Below are 22651 nucleotides of genomic sequence, written 5' to 3'. Positions count from 1 at the left end.
CAAAATTATATCAAGCCAGTCTAGTATTACATTTCTTTTACCCAAAAAAAATTTACTATTGTCATTCTATTTATTTATTTTGTGTGTGTTTGATGTATTATATTATATATTCACCACCTCATTAAATGCTGATCGTTGTCGTTGGGCTGACAGGAAGAAATTATGTATGGTTAGTGAGCAAATGTCAATTGAAGTTGACACAACATCGGTTAGTATTGAGTGCATAAACAAAGCAACCTTGGCGGGCTACTACCCAACTCAGTTTGGTGGCATTGCTTTCACTTAAATAAAACACCATCAAATGTTCGTTAAGATTATGATCCTCTTTTTTTTTTTTCCCTTCAATAAAAAAATCCCATCATAATTCTCTCTCTCTCTCTCTCTCTATATATATATATATATATATATAGGCTTCCCTTGACCATTATTTACATTTTTTTTTGGACATTGTCGTGCCAATTTCACCCTCGATACAAACTTCAGAACTTCACTTCGTTGTGACAATAAGTTTCAAACAAATACGGCTTGTACCCTCAACAGAATGCGCAAGAACCTAGGCACCTTCGGCTCGTTACGCTATATATGTGATATAATGATTCAAACGGGAAAATAGACCGTATCGGATCACCTAATTTATCTTAAACGAGATCGGTATGGAATAAAAACTCTCGCGATTTAAAATTGTAAAAGATATGGTTTATTTTATATGCTCTACGTACCAGGATGGAAATTTCGTGTTACCCTCCTTAGGAAAAAGATAACATGTGGTATATATCATAACTTCATATGAAATGATTCGAAACCCGTGCTATGAGAGCGTATGATCCAACGGGTTTGGAATTGGAATTCCAAAAGAAGAAGAAATGATTAAAAAGGGTTATGATCTCCTACTTCGCACGCAACCGAGGCGACATTGCAACCTTTACGCCACCATTACTACAAAGAGCAGTGTCTGTGAAGCTGGGCCCTTCCTCCCCACTTCCCCAAGTCAGTGTCTTCGGTATCCTTCTTCGCCTCGCCGGTCTTCTCTCTCTCTCCTTCCCTCTCCGTCTCTGTCTTTCAGCTCCGGGCAGAGGAGAGGAGCGGAAGACTTCAGAGGACCTTCCATTCTGGCCGGCCTCCGTCGCTTCACGTGTCTCCCATTCTTCGATCTCCGAGCCACCGCTGATTTCACGTCAATTCCCAATTTTGATTCTCCTCGTGATTAGACTCCGCTCGGAATTCTCGGAGCATTGTGTTTGGTTGGTTGGTAGTGTTGTTCGTTGATCCCCCTTCGGATCCCGGGAGCAGACCCCTGCAACCGCGGCAGGCAGCTCGGCAGTAACTTTGAGCTGCTCCGAGCTTCCGTACAACTTTCCTGGTGCGCGCGGAGATGTCGGAGCTGGCAGTTGGATGTTTGGAGCTCCAGCTTGATATATAGGGACTGAAGATGCTCGAAGGATTGTCGGGTGAAGAGGGCTGAGGGATTCCGTCAATGAAGCGGAAAGTGAATCAGCAGAAGAACCAGCACAGATGGAAGAGGAAAGTGTTCGCAGGGGTGCTGATGGGGCTTTGTTTCGTCAGCTTGATGCTTATGCAGACTCAGTACAGTCGAATCATCAGGTTGGCATCCCTGCGCCGTCTGTCCGCTACAAAGCCGAAGATCGCGTTCCTGTTCATTGCCCGCAATCGCCTCCCATTGGACATGGTCTGGGATGCATTCTTCCAGGTACATTCACTAGATCATGTCCTCTGATAGAAATCAAAATTGCTTATGATCTGTGGGGTTGAAGCCTTGTCTCTGTCGCTGTCATTGTTATTGTGTCGTCTTGTGTTGTATTTAAGGTTCAGGAACATAACGTAAGATGCGTAAAATGTTGAGGCCCAATTAATGGTCTAACTCGCTTTAGTTCTTCGGAACAATAATGCAAGTATTTTTCTTTTTGGGTATTGACTGATGTCTTGCTTCATACATTTAGGATATGATTAATGGATCGTCTCAGGTTAATTTGGATAGTTCGTTGAAATTTATGTTATAATCGCTCTGTACGATGGTTTTATGCTGTTGGCTAGATGGGTTCGATTTTAGGATGAGCTATAGTTCCGAGCATCTGTGTCAAACAAAGTTGTGCCTGATCACATTAATTCATACGGCATTGAGGGATGTATGTTTCTTAGATTATGAAGTAGTGATGGATCTGTGTCAAACAAGGTTGTGCTTGATCACATTAATTCATACGGCATTGCAGGATATATGTTTCTCAGATTATGAAGTAGTGATGGATCGAATTGAGAAGAGTAGTTCAGGATCATCTGGCTTCTTTATCCTGAGCTTTGACATTCTGTGCTGTACTTTAAAAGTTTCCTGCTTTGATGGTAAAGATGCTCTTTTGATTTTTGGCAGGGGGAGGAGGATAGTTTTTCTGTATTTGTTCACTCTAGGCCTGGTTTTCTCCTCAACAAGGCAACGACAAGATCTCCGTATTTTTACAATCGGCAAATTAACGATAGCATACAGGTTCCACTAAATATAATGCTTCGTTTGACAACCAGTACTTTTAATATTTGTTGTAGTTTATGCAATGTGATCTGATGGTCTAATTCATTTTCTAGAATTACGAAAAGCACTTGCATGTTTGTTTGAATTAATAGAAGTACCAACACTTATCCCCGAAAAAGAAAAGAAACTTAAAACTTGCATGTGCAGCAAGATCGTACTCATTTTTCATGTGATCTTTGACAGGTTGATTGGGGAGGAGCAACCATGATAGAAGCAGAGCGTATACTTCTTACATATGCACTCCAGGATCCTCTTAATAAACGCTTTGTTTTTCTTTCAGACAGGTAAATTGTAACTTGCTGATTTCATTGTCTGAAGAGTCATTGGTTTCATTAAAGATGTTGAGTTAATGTCTATCTAATCAATATTTTCTAACTCGTATATTTTCTCAGTTGCATACCGCTGTATAACTTCAGCTATACATATGACTACATAATGTCAACATCAACTAGTTTTGTCGACAGGTTAGTTAGGGAACCGTCAACTCTCTGTTTATCAATCTTCTCAGCTGTGGACCGGTCTCTCCCTTTTGTAACCTGCTAGTTTAATGTGCTTGGGCTGTGTATATATACATACATACATATATATATAAATATATTATTGTTCGTGGCATGGTTCCAGATGATAAAAGACAGAATAATTTTCTCTCATATGTCCAAGGAAAGAACACTCATTGCGTCACATTCATACTCTAGTTGTATCAAGTTTATAATTATACCACAGGTAACTGGTCTCCTTCTGTAAACCAAAATGTGGACACTTAACATATTGGATATGTCATTAATTACCTACGTGGATGCCGAGTATTATCTGTCGTCTAAGTTTTGTGTTTCCATTTAGGTGCTCCTGTACTTTCTTCACAATTGATGGATCTTGTTCCCATTAAGTGGTTGTAGAAAAAAATGAATATATTTTGCACTGTTGAGGGTTGCCTACAATTACTGTGCTGATGCTTGAAAACTGTAACATTGATGCAGCTTTGCAGACACAAAGGAAGGTCGCTATAATCCTAAAATGGATCCTGTCATCCCAGTCTCTAATTGGAGGAAAGGATCTCAGGTAACAGAAAATATAGTCAATGGATTTTTTATTTTTATTTTTAACAACATTCAAGACTGTCTTATGTTGGTTGATGTTTCTGACCATTGCGCAATTACTCCTGCAGTGGGTTGTTCTGACAAGAAAACATGCTGAGGTCATCGTGAACGATAATACTGTCTTTCCCATGTTTCAATTGCATTGTAGGGTAAGTGTTATAAGAACAGGTTTTGCCACCATTGTGTAGCAGACGCTTTTTCATAATTATAAAACCTTAGTTATTGGGATTGGGGAGGGTAGGATTGAAACAAATTGTGTGCTCCAGTATCCATTAAGCAAGCTGTGCAACATAAATTGGATCTTATGCTGCACGTATAACATCTACGATGCAGTTGAACACTTTTTCCACAAATGTTATTGAACTTATGATCATCATCATCATCATTAAATATGTCTTGTCGCCTCAGCTTAAACTGGATGCGTTTTTATCATGCAGAGGAAATCGCTGCCAGAGTTTTGGAGGGAGCATGGTAGGGTGAGTTGTCCTCATCTCTTTTAGTTCTCCTTGTTTGATGTTATGAACAACCTTTGTGTGGGCTCGCCATGGTAATGCCGATGGTATGCAATATCGATGCCTAATGCAACGGAAGTATCAAGTTTGCTTGTAAAATTTTGTGATACTTCCAAACTGCGTATCCATGTGTTATAGGGAAGATTCAGAGTCTATCTTTGGAGGATGTTTCAAGGACTTTCCTTCTGTAACCTTGATTCCTCTTACCACATGCAGCCAATCGATAACTCAAAGGAGCACAACTGTATACCAGATGAACACTATGTCCCGACCTTACTTGCTGTAAGTTGAAATCCCTCCCTGCCTACCCCTCTGAGGATAAATTTTTATATTTGTTATGCTATAGACTCCTAGCCAGAGTAAAAAATCCCTCAAGTCTATCCTTTTTTTGCAAATACAGCAGGAAGGCCTTGAAGAAGAAATCACACGAAGATCGCTAACACATTCGTCATGGGATCTTTCATCCTCCAAAGATCGAGAGCGGCGAGGATGGCATCCTGTCACTTACAAATATTCTGATGCTACTCACTCGCTTGTACAATCTATAAAGGTATCTACTCTCTGTCCTTCATTATTACTTTCTTCTCTGCCTTTTGAAAAGCATTGTACCTGTTGGTGAATGAGGGCTATAACAATTTTTTCTCCTCTATCCAACGTTGTATTTAACCCTATAAACTTGCCTTCCTGATAAGTTGGCTTGTTCGAGTCCTCATAGCGATACTGGATATATATCATTTATGATACACTTCTGCAGGATATCAACAATATCTATTATGAGACTGAGCACCGGAGAGAATGGTGCAGCAGCAAAGGCAAGCCATCAGGATGCTTTCTCTTCGCCAGAAAATTTACTCGGCCTGCTGCTATCAGGCTTCTCAATTCGGTATGCTTTCCAAATCCCACAAGTAATGAGAATTCACCTTATCAAGCATGACTTCTTGGTGTTTTTTCTTCATTCACTTGGATCGCTTCTGATTATAATGGTCCCCCTTATTTGATCGAACAGTCTGCACTGGGAGCTTCGAGAGGGGATCGATAAATCTTCCGGGCACTGACGAAGTAAATAGTAGTTGAACCTTAGTATTAGCGTAGGGTCATCAGAAGAGGAAACCTCCATGGAGGAGGGCTGTTTGATCATCTGCTCTATAGAATAAAGGGATGTGTTATCTACATTTTACATATATATATATATATATATATATATAGGCAAAAATTACAAGGATTTTCGGGTGTAAATTTGTTTTATTTTTTTTTCCGATTAAATGCAATAAAGATGAAGAGCATTTATGTCAGACTATGCAGAGGGTGCTCAAATTATTAGTGACAATATACATAGCCTCCTGTCGCATTTCCTGTGCTTAGGGTTGGAAGTAATGTTACAGTCTCTGAAATTAAAGTAATGCCAATAGAGGCAGAGCACGAAAGGAAAACGATGAGAGGACCTTGATATGAGTATGTATCTTTACAACCTATTCTATTGAGGGTCGACTTTGCAACTATATATGAGTTATCACATTGTATTCTTTCCATTATATTCTTTCCTTTACAATGATCCGGTGGATTTGCTACATTTTTTTATCCTTGTAATCTTCTATTGAACATTTTTATCTTGTACTTGTTCTTGCCATCAATGGACATTCATTGATTTACTGAGAAAAAAAAACATCATATATTCAAATTCAGTCGTATTAATTGTCAAAAATTTAACTAAGACAATATTTCAAGGGATCATATTTCATACATGTAAAACAAATCGTATGTTCTATCATCAAACATAGTCCTAGTATTTGTTACACTTACCAAACACAATAATCTCATATTTGAACCTATAATGCATATGAACAATCTTATGGAAAAATTTCATGTAATTTTAACGTTCCTTACAATCCAAATATACTCGAACCAAATGTGCCCCGTCCCCTAACTCAATTTAGGATATTGACAAATTCATTGAGACATGACTTTACTGAGGTGACCGTAACAACTTGTAAATGAAGATCATAGTTACCTCTCCTACAAGAGTCGCGTGCTTCATCCATCCCAATGAAAATTGTCCACATATTTAATAGACCATCCGAGCTGAGATACTATTACTGTCGAATGGGAAAAAATATGAGCAGAAGCTGTTCCTCATAACGAGAAAAAGAGAGAGCCACAAGAGTCGAGTTCCATAGCATTCAATAGCCTTTAGCAATCATCTTCACAAAGGAAAGTACTGAAATCAAGGTTCCCACAGCAAGGATCAATTGAAGAAGGTCTTTACTCTTCCGATGGCTCAACCAAGAACAGTAGCTTAAGTTCACTTCTAAGATGGATTCCCCGTCCAAGAAAAAAACCTGAGAAGCATAATAAGCAAGAAAGAGACACAAATTTAAATCAGCACAAACTCATCAAATCAAAAGCACTGAGAAAAATTAAGAGAATTGCATTCGAGACTTACTGGCAAAGTATTCATAAGGGCTAACGTAAGAGAAACATGGTATGTCAAAATCAGAATCTTTTCCATGACATACGGAACGTAAGCACCAACACTGGATGCCCAGAGACGTGGTCTATATGAGGTAAAGTGAACTGAATTTGACAATGAGAAGAGATCCCCAACATACACAAAACTCCTACTGCAGTTTCTCTCCGTAAGTTTTGAGATTTGAGAAGTGGGCAACGGGGTTTGCTCAATTCGAGAGCACGCAGGAGAACCATACGAGCTGAAGCATGTGACCTCAACCCACATCGAACCCTGTTTCTTTATTGGAGTGACACAAGACTCATCCTGCATTAGTCAAAAGGCTTTTAGAAACAATAAGTATTTTGGATCTAAAATTACACAAAGATTACAGCAAGCCTAGATAAAGGGCTATCTATTGATTGAGGTCCAACAACCTCGATTTAAGCCGAGTGTTGTCTATGTATTTCAATATTATAAGTAACAATCATCAACTTGAAGCTTAGCTTGGAGCGAAACCTGCAAACAGAGGCAGCTGCTGCCGTTGACAATGTGGGACCACCCATCACCACATTTCCTGAGCTTGATAACCTCCTTAGCATCCAAGCAGCGTGCATGCTCTTCTGCGCTACCGCTACCATCATTATAATCTGTGGTGTCCATATCAGAGCAAGGCGTGCTAATGAAGGCGGTAAGATCGTCAAGGCAAGTAGATACATTATCCACATGCCGTATGCTCTCTCTTTCTTCCAACGAGCCCAAAGGAACACAATAACCCTTCTTGCTGCTGCCTTTCCCCACATATTGAGTATGATTTGATTCCTGATTCGAATCTATGTCTATTAAAGAAATTGCCTCCACCCAATCTTGTTTATCACGAATGGGTATGTCATCTACAGCCACAATCATATCGCCTGGAGACAAATACCCGTGCAAAGGTGAAGAATATGGTACTTCCAGAACCTGTGTAATGTGATAATATCAGCAAAAAGAAGGAATGTGTAGTGCAAGTGGTGTTCTTGAATATAGGTCTCCAGAAGTCTCAATTTGTTCAGGCTCATGAAACGAGAGCCGCAGCATGAATGTCCAGTCGATAGAAGAAGCCTAATATTAATGTCTTTTGTCCTTGTTTCTGCAGTCATGTAAGTTTCTTTCTTCTAACCCGTATTGCATAATGCATCTATAGAGGAAACAAGTGTATCTAAAAATCACCACGTACCATTAGGCCTTGACCATGCACATACAAAGGAAACAAAATAGACGGCAAGAGCAACAACGTCAATCCAGAGATTGCACAACACTGCAGGGAGATGAATATTCATGAGTACACAAGGTGCAAAAGTGACTGTTAAGAAATTATTGACTATATAATAACTGTCAACATGAAATGGACCGCGTGAAAAACGGAACTCTGTGATATATATGCACATAAGGAATGAGACAAAAGACTGCAGTTTCACCACTGCATTGTGCCAAATACCGGCACAATATATGCGTAGAGCAGATATACGTTGTAACGCCTGCAGTGAATCCTGATTAAAAGCCACCAAAGCACCGGGAAACAGAACTGCGATGAAAATGGCAACATGTTCCACCTGTACTCCTTCACTGCTTTTCATTGAAGCTCAGTTACTACATTGATTCCTTTCAAATACACCAATAAATTACATAGAGCATATATGTGTTCTATATCATTCTAGCCTTCCGACTTAATTTTATCACAGATTTATGAACAATATGACACATGATCTATACTTATGAATTTGACATTTCAAATTTATCTATTACTAGGTTTCAGGATCCTCACCTCTAGAAAATGGAGGTAACACAATTTTAGTTACTCGCTATACAATCTAAAGATGAACTGCTTAAAAAACAAAAAAGGTTAATGGTACTCACCTAGCAGCAGCAATAGCATGCCCAATTTCATGGGCACATACGGAAATCAAGGTAGACAAAACTATAAATCCGGCATCAGCAAGCGAAATTTTCAAACCATAGACCTGCCACGAATATCACAGTATTGGACATGGAACAACTGGATTGTCATGAATCAATTCATCATGAAGAAGGGTAATAATAAGTAACTGTAGGAGAGAATCCAAAAACAAGCTTGTTGAGATTGGCGTTGCTTTTGTGAAGATGTAGGAACCCTGCTAGCTCCCAAAGGAGAAGCTGCAAATTCATAAGAGGTTAATAGAAGGTCAAGGTTCGTAATATGTGGAGCTCACGGCACATATACTTGGTATAAACAAGGACATGGATCTGTATTCATTGTTATGTCTCTACATTACGACATCCCAATTTTAGCATATTACTATTGTTAACAGTTACCATCCAATTGTCCAACATGAATGAACTTTTTCCTTTTAGCAATGATAAGAGAATCATCTGATGGATTACTTAAAATACACGAACTTTAGTAACTATTCATGCTGAATGAAGACTTCGGCACAAACCAACGCAAGAACAATCATTAAGGTTGCTCCAAAGCCCACTCCCATTGAAAACCAAACTCGCAAATACCTGCATATATGGAAAGTGCGTGTCAGCAAGAAACTTCTGCAGCAGGATCTAAATAAACCAAGGGAATTATTAAAGGTGGAAGGGTAAGGAGAAGCACCTTGCATATCTTCTGCCAATACGAAAGATGGGATCGGTAAATGCATATATCCGGAGGTCGCAATACCTGAAAAAACCGGCCACAATCGACAAAATTTTATCGAAACTACAGGAATGGAGAAGAAATAATCATGGTGAATATCAACGAACAAAATTTGTAACCTACCAACAGGATAAGGTGCAGGAAAGACGAGGCCTTGTGGCGGCTGAGGCCCGGGACACATTGTGCAGAGGTAACACGCTAAGAGGATAATTGAGTGCTAGTCCCCTATGTAACCCAAACCTCCTGAATCTCCTTCCTCCCTCCATCACTCCCTACCTATGATTTGTTAACTTGCAACATTCCCTTTCAGTTCCACGATGTCTTCCCCCAAATTTTAGATCCCATTCAAGATTCCAGCACATAGCTTTTCTGTCGCATTTACAACCTTAAAAAATCACACACTGTTATATTTCCTCAGGAACTTATCCAATGGCAACAGATTTACAGACATATTTTAAGGCCCCGATCAAATTTTCCCACCAATTTAGCCCAAACGTTGGGGTACACTGAACTGAAGATAAGAACAATTCAAGCACCGACACTCAACTAGGAATTCAATTCATGATACTCATGAGAAGCTGCCAAAGCTAAAGCAAGCATCACCAAATGCAAACCTATCGGAGCAAAGCAGCTCAAATTCCCGCCGACCAAAGAAAGAAGGAGTTCCTTTCACAAAATTGCCGCAAAATTGTTTTCGATTCCCCGGTGACAGGCATCAATTGGAGGAAACCGAAGGGTAACCGAAACCTTGCAGCTGAATGGATCGGAGGAGACGGATTGAGAAGGGACGAAGTGTCGGTGAGACTAGAGAAGCTCAAGACCTCAGCTCATTGGCGATTGACGGCAGGAGACTTCATCCGTATGTAAAAGATGAACTCAACGGCGATTTTGCACGAGCTCAGCTCTTGAAGAGTTCATCCATGTGCGGGCATAATTCATTCATCCGTGAACTAAGCATGATCTAAAAATTGGTCCCACCAATATTTTAAAAGAGTCGAGATTAAGTTTCTGGGACCCCTCTAAATGTATTTTAGGTTAGTCTTTCGTAATATATCATTCTTATCGCTATTAAAATATTGTCGAATTAGTTTTTACATATTTTTTATTTGTAAAAGTTAGTGACAGATATTTACTCTATTAAAAAGAGTGAGAATGAGTTATATTTATTTAAAGTAACAAATTAAAAAATAATGAAGATTAAGACTAAAATACGTCATTTTGATTGTATATTGCCTGAAAGAACTTCATCTAAAGGACTCTGTGACAGTAGCTGTTAGTTGCAATAAGTGATACCATTTGGTGAGTCGGCATTAAAGTAATTGTAGAGTGCCTTTCTGATTATATTAGTAGTATATTAGGAATTATTTCTCATACAGTAGAGAGAGACAACTCTTTGTCTCGACTGTGCATATCAACAGGAGTGCAAGCGGACTCACATTACCGACAGCGGTTGATTCACGAAATCAGTTTACATGGAAGAACATGTACCGAAAGAGAGAGGGGGGTGGACCGATTCATGCAAAACAGAGCGGAGAAGAGCTGAGCGAAGGATTTCCGATACCTGGAGGAGCTGCCGCCGACGAAGATCTTGATTCCTGAGGGAGGAACTGCGTTTCTGGAGCAGTTCCTGGAGGAGAAAGGGAACGGCAAACCCTAAAATTAGAGGTCAGCAGGAAGTTGATCTTTTACATATTAACCAAAATGCCACTGCCTCGCCGTAATTCGGCCCCGGCCCATACAAAGTTCTGAGTTTGTCAACACTCAGCAGGCCCAACAGATGATATCCTGAGAGGTGTAAATGGTCGGGTCGGGTCGGGTTTTTGTGCGTTTGGAACCCACCCGGAAACCAAATGGAGCATGTCAAAACTGAACTATAGGGTTGGGTTTTTCGGATCGAGTTCTCGAGTTAACCGGAGGCCAAAATTACGAATTCCAAGAGAGGGGGGGGGGGGGGGGGGGGGAAGAAGTTCCTAGTCTCAACATAATTTCTCGAGTCTCTCGACCCCCCGACGAGAACATATATTGATTTGTTTAAAACAAATGTAGAGAGAATAATACGTATTATGTTCCTTTTCTTTAGGCGGTTGGTCAATGTAATTGAGTTTTCAATTTTATTTAGTAAGTGCGAAATGTAACAATACTCATACGAACATGAAATAATTTTTTAAAAATATATATGTATATATGTAAATTAATAAATTCAATTCGGTTTGGTTCGTGTCAGTTTTTTTTTTGTAAGAATCCAAGAATGGATTTAAGAATCGAACTTGAAGGAGCAATCCATCCAAATTTTCGATTCTTTTGAGCTGGATCTTTTGGGAGATCTTATGGTGCGTTTGATTTCAGAATTAAATTAATTTTGATTTTGATTGTGGAAAAAGACAAATGATTGTGTAGTGTGTTGAGTTAAAGTTAAAGTTAAAATTTTTGACTTGAAAAATGTGTATTTTTGTTGTATAGTGTATTGAGTTAAAGTTAAAGTTAAAATTTTTATGATTTTAACTGCGAAACCAAACGGAGCAATATATCCTCTCAGGACACAATGTTCAAAGATAGAAAATAAAATAGAATGTATGTGTACTGTTTGGTTCGGTTCTAGAGTACTTCGATTCGGTTTTCGGTCTGTGTATTATGGGAGTTTTGAAATTCGTGTTGGTCGGGTCGGTTCGGTTCGGTTCGAGCCGAATGGACATCCCTAGTATTTGGTACTTTACCGTTTGAGATTACTAGTAATTGTTCTAACTGAAAAAATTTCTCGCTTTTAAAATTACCGATAACATTCATTACTGTGTTTGGTATGGACTGGTTTTGATATACGTTGCTGGTAATCTAGATAGTCGTCCCCCGTTGGGAAAGTATATTACAAGCATGGTGATCTGATAGGTCCAAGGAATTTAAAATCATATTCCTAGTAATCACATGTATTAAGTCATACCAAATGCCCAGTTAGTGCATTAGAAAGATTCAAAGTTACTATCCTGTTCATTATTTGATGTCATATTCCTATTATTTTGCATTGTGATTTGAATAATAAATTGTTGATTTTGCATTTTGAGCTTGTGAGCTTCTGATTTGAGTACTGAATGGTTGATTTTGCATTGGAGCTACTGATTTGAGTACAGTCATTGCTGCTGCTGACCTCTCAATCTGCTTTTGCTGGTCTGCAGATGCGACCACTGCTTCATCAAATGCCCTTCTCTCTGCTTATTCCTTCTATTTATTAATTTCTTGATTTCATAACCTCCATTTCCAGAATTATCCGATCCAATTCAATCACCTTCTCCGCAGATCATAGTTCCTGTCCCTTCTTGTGCATATCCACAAATTGAAATTTGGGATTGCATCCTTGTCCTTAGCAGAAAGAGGGCTCATTTAGTTCGCTCTTCATGGATGATTTGTTGGGTAAATTTTCTTCAGAGTCTGCATATATCCTCGTAAAACTAATGGACCAGGAGCTCTACAAGACTCTGCCCTGAAGGAAGAAATCCAGTCCTTCTTCGACTCAGCTCCTCCTTTGAGGAATAGTTCGGAAATCTCTGAGAAGTTAAAGGGATTTATCGAGCGGCATTCAGCTTGTTTAGGTGAGCTTAGCATTCTACATAAAAATTTGTGGTTATATGTCAGTTTGTTATATCCATTACACAGGTATATTGTTCATAATTAACAAGTTGTTTAGCAAGTGATAGTGCACCTGCTGGCAGTTAACGAGCATAACACTGCTCGTGTAGCTTATTGGTGTTGTTGACAAACCTTCGCATCTGCAGTGAGAAATTAATATGGCCAAAATGATCGTGCGAAAGTTTAAAGATGTTTAGATATAATTGAGAAAAGTATTCTTTTCTTTGCCAGAATTCTGAAAATAGTTGAAGTAACCTGGTAGATGCTCTGTTGATGGGATCTGGATTTTATAGATGGGCGAACACATTATTGAGTGGAATTGCGTGGTGATTTTGGAGATCAGTCATGGGAGAAATTTGTTTTTGGGGAAACAGAGGTCATATTTCAGGACATTGCAGAGATCACAAAGGAGAACTCTTTGTTTTACATTTTTTTTTTTTTTTGGAGATAAGGAAATAAATGGTTGATTGAATTGCAAAGGAGTTGGTTGATTGGGTTATTTTTCCACCGGTAGAGGATTCTTGGTAAAGCGGAGATGATATGAGCTTTGTACGTGTTGATAAAGTATTCGTAGCAGCTCCCAGAATGATATTTATTAGCATAATTTACCCTTAATTTTATAAATTGTGCTCGTGTTCTTGCTAAAGATCAAGCTGATTTCAATAATAAATGCAGAAAATGGGAGAGCTTCTAGGATTGTATGTGTGACGTCGGGTGGAACCAAGGTTTTCATAATTGCGATTCTACCTAAAATCGATCGAGGATCGTAGAATCGTATCGTGAATCGTAAAATTATACATGTAATTAAAAAATACCGTATATATATATATATGTATCATATTTTCCTGAGAAAAAAAAAATCAATCATTGATTCCTTGTATCCAAAAAAGGACCACAAACCAACAAACTAATAATAAGTCATAAAAACACAAGACATCGTTACAAATTATGGAAATTCAAAGTCCAAATCATAACTCAAACTCTCAAAATAAACAGTTAACAACATAAGTCATAACATAGAATGTCAAATCTCATCCAAATATTCATCGTTACCAACATCATTATCATACAAAGTATCAAACTCTTCTTCAGGAAACTCCAAGTCATCAACCGTGGCATGCCGGATCTATAGGGACCTCCAGAAACTACCTTGTCACAATATTTACATTTGATTTTTAGCCTTTCTCCTGGAACTTCATAACCGTGTGCCCATGCCGGATTATCTCTAACTTCAGTTGCATTTTTTTTATAGATTTGGCCACTGCCCCGGACCCCGGTATTACTAGCCGATGCACTCTTAGATCCACTTGCAGAAGCCATCTCTGTTCAACCCAAACTCAATAATAACTCACACAACAAATCTAACAGAAACTCAAAAAAAAACATCCAGCAGAATTGGAAATTACAGCACAATCAGTATAAACTCATTAGAAATTACAGTACAATCAGCACAGACTCATCAAAACCAAAGGTATAGATACTATCAGCACAACAATTTGCTTCAAACTAATTCAATTAGGCTTGACATCATAGGAAGGTGCATGCTTTTATGCCATTAATTACTTGTCACGTTCAGGTTCTTGTGCGTACTTCTTCAACAAATATAGAATATGGTGCTCATACTTGCAATTGGTTTTATCTTCTAATGTTCCAGTTACTGCATCAGGTGCTAGTATATAACCATATATTTATATGTACACACACATAATCACATACATACTTACATTGTTTGTGCAGACAGTGAGATTTCTGCTTTCAGTGCCCAAGGTAAGAGAAGGATCGGCGAGTGCGTTGCCTGAGGACAAGTCTATTGCACTCAATGTCATGCACCAGTCTCCAGGCAATTTCAAGAGCGTCAGAAAGCGAGAATTGATGTTGAGGTGTTGGGATAAGTTGGTCGTCCCCTTGGTGAATCACCCGATGAATTGGATCGGAGAGACTCGCGGCTCGCTGATGACTGGGGCCACTCTCACTGATGAGCAGTCCTTGGCAGTTGCTTGGGAGGTCGAAGCTCGGGCAGATCAACTCGAACAACTCGAAGCTCGAACTGCAGAAAAAATCGCGGAAGTCGGAACTCGGAACTGCAGAGCTTCAAGCTCGTCGGAGTCAGAACAACCGAACAAGAGACCCCGGCACTTGCGGCACAAGAAGAATATGAAGAAATGCCGAACACGAAGAGGAGGTCCAGTAGATTAGGGCACAGAAATGTCGGGAAGAAAGGGGGAGCGCCAGAGAAGAAAGGGAAAAGGAGGGGAAAAAAATTGTCGAGCTCAGGACCAATAGGTTAGGCTTCGGCCCGAGAGCCCGAATCAAGCCTGGCCTTCGCCTGAGTTTGGGCCGAATCCAAAATCGCAAAATCGGCTCAATTCCATGATTCACGACCCAATTCAGATGAGATTCAACGGTTTCTGATTTAGCCCATTGTATCGGAATCGCATAACCCCCCTTGAATCGTAGAATCGTGCGAAATCGCATTACCCCCCTTGAATCATGATTCTAAGAACCATGGGTAGGATCACAGTGTTGGGAATTGGTGTATGCCCTAGATGCAATCTATCATCAGTTCTGTAATATGACATGTATTTCATTATATTACACGGTAACGGAGGTCACAAGGTTCGTCGAGAAATTGACTTTCCGATTACTTGAGTAACAGTGATGCATTGCTAGATGCCACTCACTGTTTGTAATATTGAAATAGAGATTTTGATATTACTGTCAACGTAATTGGGAACCTACAGGGTCACACACTACGACTAAATTGACGAGATATTTTGAAACAATAAAATCATCTAATAGAGATTAGATGATTTATGGTGCGACTAATTAATTGGATATTTAATGAGATTAAATTTGTCGATTAATTAGACTCGATTTATTAGATTAAATGGACCAAATTGATGCACGATTAATATGGTGACACATGGCTTTTATGTGGATTAACATGTGTAAGGACACATGTCATAAGGGAACCTTAATTCCCTAAATCCCACATCGGTTGGGATTTCATCTTCACCCCCCCATATTGCTTATAAAAAGGGGCAGTAAGCATGATTATATATATATATGCTTATATATAAAAGCGCACACATATTATATATATATATGCTAATATATATATGTACGTGCATATATGTGTGCATATAAAATATATATAATTTGGGTTGAATTGTTCAACTCAAATTAGGTCCATTAGTCTGAAAATTTCGGGTGTCGCATCGGTGTTTCTTTCGAGTGTTGGTCGCTAGCACCGCCGATCTCGAAAACTCGTCGACAAAGTCGGTGTGGATTCCAGTAGAGGCGTCACGCGTGGGACGCTCGGTCGACAACTTTAAATATTCCAGGTACGTTTTTATTTACTCTTATTCTTCTAGTAGGTCTTGGAATTAGTTTCACGGGTAGGAAATTTTGAATTTCTGTTCCTTTTCGCTTCCGTTGCGCCCCGTGGAACTAGCAATTGGTATCAGAGACTAGCTAGTTAGAATCTGAGTAGATAATAGCATAAAATATGATTTTATGCTTGGTACTGGTATGATTATGTTTGATATTTGCGGTGCATGACTGTTAGACATGGACTATGTCCTAGTTGTGTTAGTATAATAGTTATACGTGTGGACTATTATGTAATAGTTACATAATAGTGTATAGTGAGATCGATTAAATGTTAATCAAATCCCTCAAAATATTAAGTCCATATCTTTCCACCGTGTAACGCTCGTCAAGACCAAGATCGATGAGTGTGTAGACCTTGCCTTCGCAGGATGCCCTTATCTATCCTAGTAAGACGTTGTGTTTACCAGTGGGTCGGACTTAACTGAGCAAGCCTAATAGGATTAGGAGTTCAGAGGCATGTAGTTGGGCATCGATCTATAAGATAGATTTGAATAAGGAGTTATTCACTCAACTAATCAAGAGTTGCATGTGATGCAATTGGGAAAGTGAGTTCCCTACCTAAATAGCCAGTTCTGGGTGAATCAGCCCTTGCTGACTCAGAGCTTGGTGAGATATGGATCTTGAGCTACTATGAGAATGATATTCTCTGAATCAATGTTGAGGGTCATTGATTTGATATAAATAGTGGGAGCAATATTTATAAAGTCCTCATTAAATATTGTTGTGTCATAATACTTATTTTGTATATTTCTATGGTAGTTACCATGGCAGGGAACACTTCTAGTACTTTCTGTTTGCGATCCGTCCTTGATAAGGACAAACTGTCAGGGAATAATTTCCTTGGTTGGTATCGAAACTTGAGAATTGTTCTCACCCAAGAAAAGAAGTTATATGTCTTAGAGCAACCTCTTCTTGCGCCACCGCCTGACGATGCCCCCCAAGCTGAGAAAGATGCTTATAGTAAGCATCATGATGATGCCGTAAACGTCGGATGTCTCATGTTAGTCACCATGGACTCGGAGCTTCAGAAGCAACACGAGAACATGAAGGCGTACGATATGATCGTGCATCTCAGGCAGCTCTATCAAGAGCAGGCCCGACATGAGAGATTCGAGATCTCTAAAGCACTTTTTCAAGCAAGGTTGACTGAGGGTAGCCCGGTGGGTCTTCATGTACTCAAGATGATTGGGTACGTTGAGACTCTGGGAAAACTGGGATTTCCTCTTGGTCAAGAGTTGGCCACAGATTTAGTCCTACAGTCGCTGCCCAGCAGTTATAGTCAGTTCATTATGAGCTATAATATGAATGACTACAATAAACCATTGCCTGAACTGCTTAGCATGTTGAGAACAGCTGAGCATGATATCAACAAGGGGACGTCTGTTCTAATGGTCCAAGGGACCAAAAGAAAGGGCAAGAGCAAGAGTAAAGGCAAGAAGGCTAAAGGTGCATCCAATTTTGACTTGGGTGCGTTGAAGCCTAAAGCCAAGGTGGCGAAGAATGATTACTGCTTCCATTGTGGCAACACTGGACATTGGAAGTGGAATTGTAAGATATACCTGGAAGAGTTGAAGAAGAAGAAGGGAAGTGAGACTTCCACTTCAGGTATCCATGTTATAGAGATTAATGTATCTACTACTTCTACATCTTGGGTATTAGATACCGGATGTGGTGCTCATATTTGTGGAAATATGCAGGACCTAAAGGACAGTAGATCGTTGACAAAGGGCGAGGTGGACCTACGAGTTGGAAATGGAGCAAGAGTTGCTACATTAATTGTAGGGACTTATCACCTAGTTTTACCTACTGGGCTTGTATTAGATCTTAACGACTGTTATTATGTACCTGCTATTAGTAGAAACATAATATCTGTTTCTTGTTTGGACAAGAAGGGATTTTGTTTCACTATAAAGAACAAGTGTTGTTCTATGTACATGAATGATGTATATTATGGCAGTGCACATTTAAGTAATGGTCTGTATGTTCTTGATCTAGATACGCCTATTTATAATGTGGAAACCAAACGGCTCAAATCTAATGATTCGAACCCGACTTACCTCTGGCATTGTCGTTTAGGCCATATTAGCGAGAATCGCATCTCTAGACTCCATAAGGATGGATTACTGGACTCGTTTGATTTAGAATCGATCGAGACATGCGAACCTTGCTTAATGGGGAAAATGACTAAAGCCCCTTTTACCGGAAAAGGTGAGCGAGCTAGTGATCTTTTGGCTCTCATACATACCGATGTATGTGGACCAGTGAACAAGCTTGCTAGAGGTGGGTATCTCTACTTTATTACATTTACTGATGATTTCAGTAGATTTGGATATGTGTTTTTGATGAAACACAAATCTGAATCCTTTGAAAAGTTCAAAGAATTTAAGAATGAAGTGGAGAATCAGTTGGGTAAGAGCATTAAAGTTCTTCGATCAGATCGAGGAGGTGAATATTTGAGCTATGAGTTCGCTGACTATCTTAAACAGTGTGGGATTTTATCTCAACTGACTCCACCTGGAACACCACAATGGAATGGTGTAGCTGAGAGGAGGAATCGAACTTTATTAGATATGGTTCGATCTTTGATGAGTCATGCAAACTTACCTGACTCCTTCTGGGGATATGCTCTACAGACAGCTGCTCTCATATTAAACAATGCTCCGTCGAAATCAGTTGAAAGGACACCATATGAGATGTGGTATGGGAAGCGTCCCAAGATGTCTTTTCTAAAGATATGGGGTTGCGAAGCTTATGTGAAGAGATTATCTTCGGATAAGCTTGGCCCTAAATCGGACAAATGTTACTTTGTGGGGTATCCTAAGGAAACTCGAGGATACTATTTCTATAATCCCATCGAGGGCAAAGTGTTTGTCGCTCGAACTACGGTATTCCTTGAGAAAGAGTTTCTCTCCAAAGGAACTAGTGGGAGGAAATTAGAACTTGGGGAAGTTCTACCACAAAATGACATTGACCAATCGACGGGCGGTGTTGCAGAACAAGTATCACAAGTTGTTGTGGCACAATCTTCTACACAGGTGACACAGGAGCCTCGTAGGTCTAGTAGGATACGTCATGAGCCCGAGAGATATGGATTTCTCGTGACTCAAGACAATGACGTATTGCTCATAGATAATGATGAGCCTACAACCTATGCGGAAGCCGTAATAGGCCCAGACTCTGAGAAATGGCTGGAGGCCATGAGATCTGAGATGGAGTCCATGTACACTAACCAAGTATGGACTTTGGTTGATCCACCTGAAGGGGCAAAACCCATTGGGTGTAAGTGGGTCTTCAAGAAGAAGACTGACATGGACGGTAATGTGATTACCTTTAAGGGCCGACTTGTGGCAAAAGGTTTCAGACAAGTTCATGGTGTTGACTATGACGAAACCTTTTCCCCGGTAGCTATGCTTAAATCCATCAGGATCTTGCTTGCAATTGCAGCTTATTATGATTATGAGATCTGGCAAATGGATGTCAAAACTGCTTTCCTGAACGGGAATCTCCTCGAGGATGTGTATATGACGCAACCTGAGGGTTTTGTCGATCCACATAGTGCCAGAAAAGTTTGTAAGCTACAACGGTCTATTTATGGGCTGAAGCAAGCTTCTAGGAGCTGGAATCTTCGTTTTGATGATGCAATCAAAGAGTTTGGCTTCATCAAGAATGAAGATGAACCCTGTGTTTACAAGAAGGTTAGTGGGAGCATAGTAATCTTCCTGGTGTTATATGTAGATGACATACTTCTGATCGGGAATGACATTCCTTCCTTACAGTCTGTGAAAACTTGGTTGGGAAGGTGTTTCTCTATGAAGGACTTAGGCGAAGCTACCTACGTGCTAGGTATCAGGATCTATAGAGATAGATCCAGGAGACTGCTTGGCTTAAGTCAGAGTGCATACATAGATAAAGTGCTTCGGCGATTTAGCATGCAGGATTCTAAGAAAGGGTCGCTGCCTATGTTACATGGCATAAGCCTTTCGAAGGCTCAGTGTCCTTCTACTCGAGAGGAGAGGGACCGCATGAATAGGATTCCATATGCGTCAGCTATTGGATCCATCATGTATGCTATGTTATGCACTCGATCAGATGTCTCGTATGCTTTGAGTATGACGAGTCGATACCAATCAGATCCAGGTGAAAGACACTGGATTGCAGTAAAGAACATCCTTAAATACTTACGAAGGACTAAGGAGATGTTTTTGGTATATGGAGGCGAAGAAGAGCTCGTTGTAAGAGGTTACACCAATGCTAGTTTCCAGACCGATAAGGACGACAGTAGATCGCAGTCAGGGTATGTGTTCTGCCTGAATGGAGGTGCTGTGAGTTGGAAGAGTTCCAAACAGGAGACAGTAGCCGATTCTACCACAGAGGCCGAGTATATTGCTGCCTCTAACGCTGCAAAAGAGGCCGTTTGGATCAAGAAGTTCGTGACAGAACTTGTTGTGGTTCCTAGCATCGCAGACCCAGTGGATCTCTATTGTGACAACAATGGAGCCATTGCGCAAGCTAAGGAACCCATGTCTCACCAGCGATCCAAACATATACTCAGACGCTTCCATCTCATTCGCGAGATTATTGACAGAGGAGATGTGAAGATATGCAGAATACCAACAGATGAGAATCTCGCAGATCCACTTACGAAGCCTCTTGTGCAGCGCAAGCACGAGGCTCACACTAGATCTATTGGCATTAGACAGATGCCAGATTGGCTCTAGTGCAAGTGGGAGATTGTTGGGAATTGGTGTATGCCCTAGATGCAATCTATCATCAGTTCTGTAATATGACATGTATTTCATTATATTACACGGTAACGGAGGTCACAAGGTTCGTCGAGAAATTGACTTTCCGATTACTTGAGTAACAGTGATGCATTGCTAGATGCCACTCACTGTTTGTAATATTGAAATAGAGATTTTGATATTACTGTCAACGTAATTGGGAACCTACAGGGTCACACACTACGACTAAATTGACGAGATATTTTGAAACAATAAAATCATCTAATAGAGATTAGATGATTTATGGTGCGACTAATTAATTGGATATTTAATGAGATTAAATTTGTCGATTAATTAGACTCGATTTATTAGATTAAATGGACCAAATTGATGCACGATTAATATGGTGACACATGGCTTTTATGTGGATTAACATGTGTAAGGACACATGTCATAAGGGAACCTTAATTCCCTAAATCCCACATCGGTTGGGATTTCGTCTTCACCCCCCCATATTGCTTATAAAAAGGGGCAGTAAGCATGATTATATATATATATGCTTATATATAAAAGCGCACACATATTATATATATATATGCTAATATATATATGTACGTGCATATATGTGTGCATATAAAATATATATAATTTGGGTTGAATTGTTCAACTCAAATTAGGTCCATTAGTCTGAAAATTTCGGGTGTCGCATCGGTGTTTCTTTCGAGTGTTGGTCGCTAGCACCGCCGATCTCGAAAACTCGTCGACAAAGTCGGTGTGGATTCCAGTAGAGGCGTCACGCGTGGGACGCTCGGTCGACAACTTTAAATATTCCAGGTACGTTTTTATTTACTCTTATTCTTCTAGTAGGTCTTGGAATTAGTTTCACGGGTAGGAAATTTTGAATTTCTGTTCCTTTTCGCTTCCGTTGCGCCCCGTGGAACTAGCACACAGTTCGTCTTGAGCAACACTGTGTCCGCTATATTGACAACAAAATATGCCATGTATATGAAATAAATGGAAGATTTCATCGTTATTAGCTCCAACTATGGGATTAGATTTGCTGTATGTCTTCGTATGAGCCAAGTACTTTAAAGAAATATAGCTAGGTACATTTAGATCTAGTCCAAATGGGTATGTTTATTGTTAGGATCTCGGTTTTCGAACCTTGATCACGTATAGGCCACGAGCCTCGAGTGTCCACAAGCGACTTGCGAAAAGGGGAGGATCGAGGGGGAGTCTCGATCTCCCTCTCCAATACCTAAATGAGAGTGTGCTCGGAAAGTAAAAGAAATTGAAGTTAGGGTTTATGAGTACTTGGAGAGGTATTTATAAGAGGCTTGAGTTATCCGTATCGAGATATCACAATCTGTGTATAATATTTTTTTAAAAAAATTACATATATAAATACTCCATTTCACATCCAATTTTCAACTCCTACTTCAAATTCACACTAAATTATCAATTCCAACTCCAATTTCACCCCAAATATCCTCATATCATCTCCCATTCATATCCCCTCATCTCCAATTCACATCCTTCAAAATATGTCTGAAAACCCTAATGATCCCAATAATATGTCCATGGATTCGTTGGGCTGGATGGAAGATCTGTTGAACATGCTACGGATCCATGCGTCTTTGACCTCCTTTAGAAGATGGAGTAG

At 39.8% G+C, this 22651-nt stretch overlaps 2 protein-coding genes across 12 annotated transcripts; one reads left to right on the top strand and one right to left on the bottom strand.

The window, feature by feature from the left end:
• Positions 1-951: 951 nt before the first annotated feature.
• LOC116198209 (glycosyltransferase BC10) lies at positions 952-5680 on the top strand. 2 transcript variants are annotated; one of them, XM_031528570.1, is made up of 11 exons: positions 953-1708; positions 2384-2497; positions 2723-2823; positions 2932-3003; positions 3517-3598; positions 3705-3785; positions 4074-4112; positions 4365-4430; positions 4549-4698; positions 4903-5031; positions 5155-5680. In XM_031528570.1, the coding sequence occupies exons 1-11, from the start codon at positions 1475-1477 to the stop codon at positions 5185-5187; spliced, it is 1101 nt and encodes a 366-aa protein (XP_031384430.1). In that variant the 5' UTR covers positions 953-1474; the 3' UTR covers positions 5188-5680. The 2 variants fall into 2 exon arrangements, with proteins under 2 accessions (XP_031384431.1, XP_031384430.1); XM_031528571.1 differs by lacking the exon at positions 2932-3003 and having other exon boundaries at positions 952-1708.
• LOC116198207 (membrane-bound transcription factor site-2 protease homolog) lies at positions 4791-10961 on the bottom strand. 10 transcript variants are annotated; one of them, XR_004155161.1, is made up of 11 exons: positions 10818-10961; positions 9380-9641; positions 9215-9280; positions 9051-9117; positions 8680-8766; positions 8491-8594; positions 7811-8199; positions 7111-7505; positions 6589-6918; positions 6157-6484; positions 4791-5291 (listed from the first exon to the last, which is right to left on the bottom strand). XR_004155161.1 is itself a non-coding variant. In XM_031528566.1 (11 exons), exons 2-11 carry the CDS (start codon positions 9520-9522, stop codon positions 6326-6328), a joined length of 1560 nt encoding a protein of 519 aa, XP_031384426.1. In that variant the 5' UTR covers positions 9523-9641; positions 10818-10961; the 3' UTR covers positions 5882-6325. The 10 variants fall into 10 exon arrangements, 7 of the variants coding, with proteins under 7 accessions (XP_031384429.1, XP_031384426.1, XP_031384427.1 ...); XR_004155160.1 differs by having other exon boundaries at positions 4791-5286; XR_004155163.1 differs by having other exon boundaries at positions 4791-5286; positions 6755-6918.
• Positions 10962-22651: the final 11690 nt, after the last annotated feature.

Source organism: Punica granatum, chromosome 2 (genome assembly GCF_007655135.1).
Source record: "Punica granatum isolate Tunisia-2019 chromosome 2, ASM765513v2, whole genome shotgun sequence".
Classification (NCBI taxonomy): Eukaryota; Viridiplantae; Streptophyta; class Magnoliopsida; order Myrtales; family Lythraceae; genus Punica; species Punica granatum.
Note: the sequence above shows the minus strand (reverse complement) of the source record. Positions and strands in the feature narration are given on the sequence as shown.

Excerpts from the sequence above, each read along its gene's own strand:
- LOC116198209 (XM_031528570.1), top strand. The coding sequence starts at position 1,475 with ATGAAGCGGAAAGTGAATCAGCAGAAGAACCAGCACAGATGGAAGAGG. Across the intron at positions 2,824-2,931 it reads TTTGTTTTTCTTTCAGACAG|TTGCATACCGCTGTATAACT; the intron begins GTAAATTGTAAC and ends ATATTTTCTCAG. Across the intron at positions 4,431-4,548 it reads ATGTCCCGACCTTACTTGCT|CAGGAAGGCCTTGAAGAAGA; the intron begins GTAAGTTGAAAT and ends TTGCAAATACAG.
- LOC116198207 (XM_031528562.1), bottom strand. The coding sequence starts at position 9,522 with ATGGAGGGAGGAAGGAGATTCAGGAGGTTTGGGTTACATAGGGGACTA. Across the intron at positions 8,595-8,679 it reads TTTTTGGATTCTCTCCTACA|GTCTATGGTTTGAAAATTTC; the intron begins GTTACTTATTAT and ends TATTCGTGGCAG. Across the intron at positions 7,506-7,810 it reads TGCATGGTCAAGGCCTAATG|GCGATATGATTGTGGCTGTA; the intron begins GTACGTGGTGAT and ends ATTTGTCTCCAG.